A 6,032-nucleotide genomic window follows, 5' to 3' on the forward strand; every position below is an offset into this window, starting at 1 on the left:
ATATATATATATATATATATATATATATATATATATATATATATATGAGATTCCAATGGCTCTTATCTGCTTGTAGGTTAAATTCTCAAAGATTTCCCAGAGGTCTAGAATTTTCTCAAGTTGACTTTATTGATATTAAATATTTTCCACTGAGTATTGAGCTTGAGCTTCAATGATGTCACTGATACTTTTAAGATTTCAGAATATTATTATATGTCTTCATATTTTATATTCTTCCTCCGTGCTTCACTATCCTCTTGGCGAAAGGCAAGATCAAAAGCAAATAGCAACTCTGTATTGAGCATATCGTCAACTGTTTTATCAGCTATACAATCTCTGCTGTCATTGCATTATGTTCATGAGTATGGTATGCCATGTAGCAATTATTGTGTGTTTAAAGTATTGTTTATTTTTGAGTTGGTCAAGGGCAGAGATGGCCACATCACATTCAACCTCTACTAAAGTGAGAGCTGACTGTAAATTGTTAACAGCTCTTTGTTGTGATGTGACCTAAAACCATAACATATCACATCATATACCATCCATTATATGTCATAAATCTGATAAAGTCTGTATATGAAAATCACAAGTGCTTGAATATGTAAATATATGGTATTTAATTATGTGTGTTTCCATATATGTGTATGTAAATTAAATACTTAGAGGCTGAATAGATCTTTAGATACTATCTTCTCTAATTGTTGAATCAGGCACCATGTGACTTCGCCACAGTGGACAGCATGTTATTGGTAGTAAAAGCTCCTGCCCCATATCTTTGTCCAGGAAAACTTCCACTTTAGTGATGTCATCTTTCATGATATTTCCTGTAAACAGTAGAAAGAGCAAAAGCCCCTCACTAGAAAGATGTCCTCAGCTTCTCTGTTCTCCTCTTCCCATTCCCTCCTACCCCAGATCTCCCTCTCCCCCTCCCCCTCCTCTCCCTCTCCCCCTCCTCTTCCTCCTCCCCCTCCTCCTCCCTCTCTCACTCTCTCCTCAATCAAATTTGCTTCTCATCAAATTATAGACAAGATTCTATCACCTTTGATTTTTTTTTTAGTTACAATGTATTCTGGTCTGTCCTAACTCCTTTGAGAACTGTTCTCAACTCGTTTTAGGTTTAGTAACATCTCCCTTCCTTTCAGGGGATAAACACATGAAGAAATTATTATTTTGCTCAGCAGGTTAAATGTCCCACTATTTCCCAACAAACAAAGAATCATCGTAAAATACATAGTGCCACCATCCTCCCACTAGCTTCTATTTGCACAACAGCTGACAATGCCTGAGTTAGTTTCTCATAACCCACTTGATTTCATCATACCATGGATGGATGGATAGTCAACAGCAAGTACAATCACACTGTAGGCAGCTACTGATGGAGGGGTGAGGACACCGGTGAACTATTCTTAGAGCAAGCGAAAGCTGAACCTGGTGCAGGAATCAAGGTATAATTGGCTTGTGTTCCCGCTATGACATTAATATTGACATGTATTGGCACTTGAGAGGCAGCACAGCGCATGCTCTCTATGTTCTTTTCTGTCTGAATTGCTACTTGACTCATGTTCCTTTGATAGTACAAATTTCAACTAGCCCAGCTCTGTTGCCCCGAGTAATTATCTAAGAAGCTCTTTCTAAACTTCCAAGTACTACCAATTACTATAAATTTAGAATAGAAAAAAAAAAAAAAAAACACTTACAATTCTTTGTTTAAAATCAAACGAATTTGATTTTTGTCTGTAGTCCCCCAATCAGCTGATCTTTAACGTCTTCCCAAGTTCCCAAGAATGACTTTGCTTTGACTAATCTGTGCCTGTATTTGTGCATGTACAAGAGTGCATTAGTATCTCATGCGATTTTCCAAGGTAAAGTGTATTTTGTCTTTAAGTGAATTTTCTGTTCAATGCCTCACCACGTTGCTTGAATGTATGAACCTTCTTTAAACCTTTAGTCATCGGTGTGATTCTGGCATAAATGGATCTGCCTCCTCAGCAGGTCGGTCGGAGGACTGAAGCCAGAAGACCCACTCTGCCTGGACTTTGATCTGAACACTTTATCTTTCTGTCTCGTTACTATCTTAATATTTGGCATCACTCAGGAACTCTCAAGTCATCCTCAGCCATAAGCAACGAGAATAGCTCCTCCACTTGTCTCCTGTGAGTGTATGAAGTTTCCGGTAGGCTCAGGAATTCCATCTTCCATAGTGGTTGAAGAGCATCCACCCACCCTCAGCAGAGCGGGGAGCCTGGAGCTCTAAGGTTTTGTTGTTTTCCTGCCTGTTCTGCCTCTACAGCGCTTTGCAGGGAGAGTCTGAGGAACAGTGAGTTGCTACTTTTCTTGTTTGGTCAAAAAACAAAGCGAAAAGACTTCTTTCCCGGAAAGAAAAGTTTCTAAACCTCCATGTTAATCACTCCATGGGGTAAAAGATCACTTTGAGTCACTCGTACAAATTGCACTATCCAGTTTTCCCTGTTAGAGCTGTCCTCACAGGGCTTGTCCCTGGTGTCCCACACACCACAAAGCTAAGCTTAATACATTTAAATCTGTTCCCGTGTGTGTGTGTGTGTGTGTGTGTGTGTGTGTGTGTGTGCGCGCGCGCGCGCGCGCGTGTGTGTTTGCCAAAACACCGCATAAAAAAAGACGAACTGTCTACTTGTTCGTTGCTAGAATGTCATTTTAGAAAGTCTAAGACTGGAAACCCAGATTTTTAAAGCACTTCACTTTGTAAGCAAAGTACAGAGCTGCCCTCATTCACTGCCGAGCGGCAAGAGAAACAATCACCCAGTGACTCACTGTTGCCTCTTAGTTATGTTGTTCTTTCCTAATGGCATAGGACATGACCTAATTCGTTTGCAGGGATCATACTTTTGACCTGAGGATCCTGGCTAATCAGGACTAGCTGGAAACACAGAGGCTCCTTCAGGAGCCCTTAGCTTGCTCCAGATCATAGCCCCAGATCTGGAGATAGAGCAAAGGACAACTCTGTCCCACTTACCCGTCTTCCACAGATAGAGGGTGGGCACCTCGGTGTCTCCCTGCGCCGCAGCCCCGCGGGCTCCAGAGCTCAGCAGGAGTAGCAAGAGCAGTGGCAACCTCAGCAGCTGCAGGACGCCCCGGCTCGGGGACTCCAGGCGCCCGGCTCCCAACCCCATGCTGTCCGCAGCCGCTCCAGCCTCCGGAGCCGCACCACTCTCGCAGGGGACGGTCCTTCCTTCTCCACCAGTAGAGAAAGCAAAGCTCTCGCTGCTCCTATTGTTCGCTCCAGATGAAAAGCAGCCAAAGAGCAACTAACACTAGGGAACAATAGCATCAGCGGCGGCCGTGGACGCCACCGCCGCCACCGCTGGCTGGCGGGGATGCTGGCGGGGATGCTGCCGCCGCTGCCATGGCGAGCAGACTGGCAGGTCCTAGCGGCGAGGGACACAGCCGGCCGCAGGGGGCCCCAGCTGACAGAGCCGGCCCAGAGCTCTGAGAAGAGCAGCCCCCGCCGCCAGCTGTAGGGAGGGGAGGGGAGAGGAGAGAGCTGAGAGGAGCCAAGGGGACCCGAGGGGACCACCGGCGGGGGGCAGCGAGGGCACAGGGCCAGCACCCAGACCCCACGCGCCCGCCCCGAGAACTCCCCGGCACATGGTGCGCTGAAATATGTTCGCAAGGATACACCAATAAAAGGCATCATCACGGGGCAGGCTTCAGGATGACGAATAACTGACATTGAAATTCATCGTCACCCAAGGAGTCAAATGCTGATCTAGTGGCGTGTTATTCTCCCTGCATATTTACACAAAGCACCAGCCTTGGTCATTTATTCTGAAGCCGCCGTGCCTTCTGAATTACTTTATGAGATGAGCAGTACTTATGAACCTGATATGGAACAGACCAGGGCTTGCTGTCAAATGCACTTGAGCACTTACTTCCCTGTCTTGTTTTGGGTTTTTTTGGTTTTGGGTTTTTTTGTTTTTGTTTTTGTTTTTGTTTTTGTTTTTTAACTTCAGTTCATCCTCAGTAACAATGTGACCGTGGTTAATATGTGTCAAAGTCAACACTTTGTCTTGTGAAAGCGACTTCGTACTTAAAAAGTAGGCACGACGCTGTCTAATAGCATGAATAAGAATGTACAAGCACTGCCAGTAGGATTCTATTTTAATGGTGAAGTACATAAAAGTTCTATTCCTTTCTCTTCCCATCTCTATTGAAAACACACTACTAAGGACAAGAGGTGGGAATAAAAATTAAGCCACAAATGAGTCAGTAGCAGCAGTTGGCTTTCACCCAGTTAATAACTATTTCAACTTAAATTTCATTCCTGAAACAAATACTAGTTCTTTTGTTTAAGTGCTTTTTCACAACCAAAACAAGGAGCCACATGGCTTGTACCTTTTGTTCTCTATTTTATTAGATCGGGACTAACAGAAGAACGTGTGCAGTCAGATAAAGCCTTGTCCCTTTTTTCCCCCACTCACAATAACAGTCTTTTATTATTAATTCATTTCCTTGTAACGCTTAAATAGTATCAAGGCAGTTAGCCAATTAAAACAAAGCAAAACAACAACACCCAAAATCCCCCAGCAACCAAAAGCTAAGGATAACTATGGTCATTTAGTTGCCTGTCTTACACCAAATACAATACAATTTAAAAGGCAGAAAAAAACTTCTCTTGGTGACTTCACCCCCAAGGACCCAGTAACCCATGAGTCTGAAATGAGAAAGCTACAGTTTCTTAGGGAGGAAACCTTCCTTCCAGAAGGCTCCCTGGAGATGCTTGTCATTTTGCTGAGCTTTCCAGACACAGCCCTTCTGCATGCATTAGATTAAAAGCAGGTTTGATCAAATAATTCCCAGGTCCTGCCTGTTTAAGTATTCTGACATCAGAGGAAATTAGCTGCATCCACGGTTGCAAATTTGGTCTTTGTTTACTTTGCACTCTGTTAGGCCTCTAAGAGGGAATTAAAAGCTCAGAGAGCCCTGGCCCTGGGCTTGTGATTAGAGGCGATAAGCCACTGTCGCTTACCGTTTCTACACTGGTGAAAAATAGGCAATGATCAAAAGATTATAGGTTGATAGGGATACAAAGGAAGGCTGGTCCTAACTAATGTATACCCCCCCCCCCCGAAGGAACAAGTCCTTCGATATTCACACTGCCAAAAAAGAAAAAGACCTGCCATTGCCTCCTGGGTTCTGTCCTTCAGAAATGGCTCCTCAATGCAGTGCCACTATGCATGGAAGCCTCTTCCTTTCCCTTCTATTTGTATTTCTCAGTTGTTAGTGCTCATCCCTGAAGTTCTTCATCTGCGAATTGTAGATTCAGTGTTATTAATGCCCAGTCATAGTGTTCTCCTTTAGCCCCAAGCCAAGTCACCAGGTGGAGGCTCAGTATATAACAGAATACAGAGGGTGGAAGAAGGTAAAGTCGTTAATGTGCAAGTTGACCACCTACCTCCCAAAAACCATCAGATGTCACACTCCATATCTTAGTGTCAATAATAACAATAGTAATAGTAATAACGTTTGATTTTCTTATTTATCCAGGATTGTATAAGAATTACTTATTCATTCCAGAGACTAAACATGACAACTCTAATATCAAGGCTAACTTCTAAATCTACACCTGTTGTCATTTAAAACACACAAGAAGGATAACATGTTGTGCATGTTGTGTGTTTGAAATTTGTCCTTGGTTGGCTCTTATATTTAATGGAAGCTTAAACCATGCTTAGGAGACCCCACACACACCCCTCACATACACATGAACCAATGTTCCCAACTAGTGGGATCATCTCTAGACAGTGTTACAGAAACTCAGTAATGAGAACATTTGTCTCCACCAAGGCCACATTTCTGTTCGAAACAGGGTCATTACTGCACTTGAAGACAAAATTGTTTGGGTCTCTGAAAAGACAAAGTAATGTATACATTCAGATACACATCCTGGTGAGAGAAAAGAAAAGTACTACTGACTTGAAAAAATTGTATCAATAAACCTGATGAATGGCCAGAGATAGCAAGAAATACCAACCTTTGTTTTCTAGAATGATATA

At 43.1% G+C, this 6,032-nt stretch overlaps 1 protein-coding gene across 2 annotated transcripts in view; it reads right to left on the reverse strand.

Moving 5' to 3' along the window:
- Thsd7a (thrombospondin type 1 domain containing 7A) overlaps window positions 1-3,403 on the reverse strand; it is a 388,294-nt gene extending 384,891 nt beyond the window's left edge. Inside the window, exon 1 of one of the 2 annotated variants that reach the window (XM_021190560.2) lies at window positions 2,993-3,403. In XM_021190560.2, coding sequence (XP_021046219.1) covers window positions 2,993-3,149 — 157 coding nt within the window. In that variant the 5' untranslated portion in view covers window positions 3,150-3,403. Of the gene's footprint in view, window positions 1-1,697; window positions 1,919-2,992 lie in introns of those variants that run through there. The other variant, XM_029534932.1, reaches the window with a different exon arrangement.
- Window positions 3,404-6,032: the final 2,629 nt, after the last annotated feature.

This window comes from Mus pahari, chromosome 2, assembly GCF_900095145.1.
Source record: "Mus pahari chromosome 2, PAHARI_EIJ_v1.1, whole genome shotgun sequence".
Classification (NCBI taxonomy): Eukaryota; Metazoa; Chordata; class Mammalia; order Rodentia; family Muridae; genus Mus; species Mus pahari.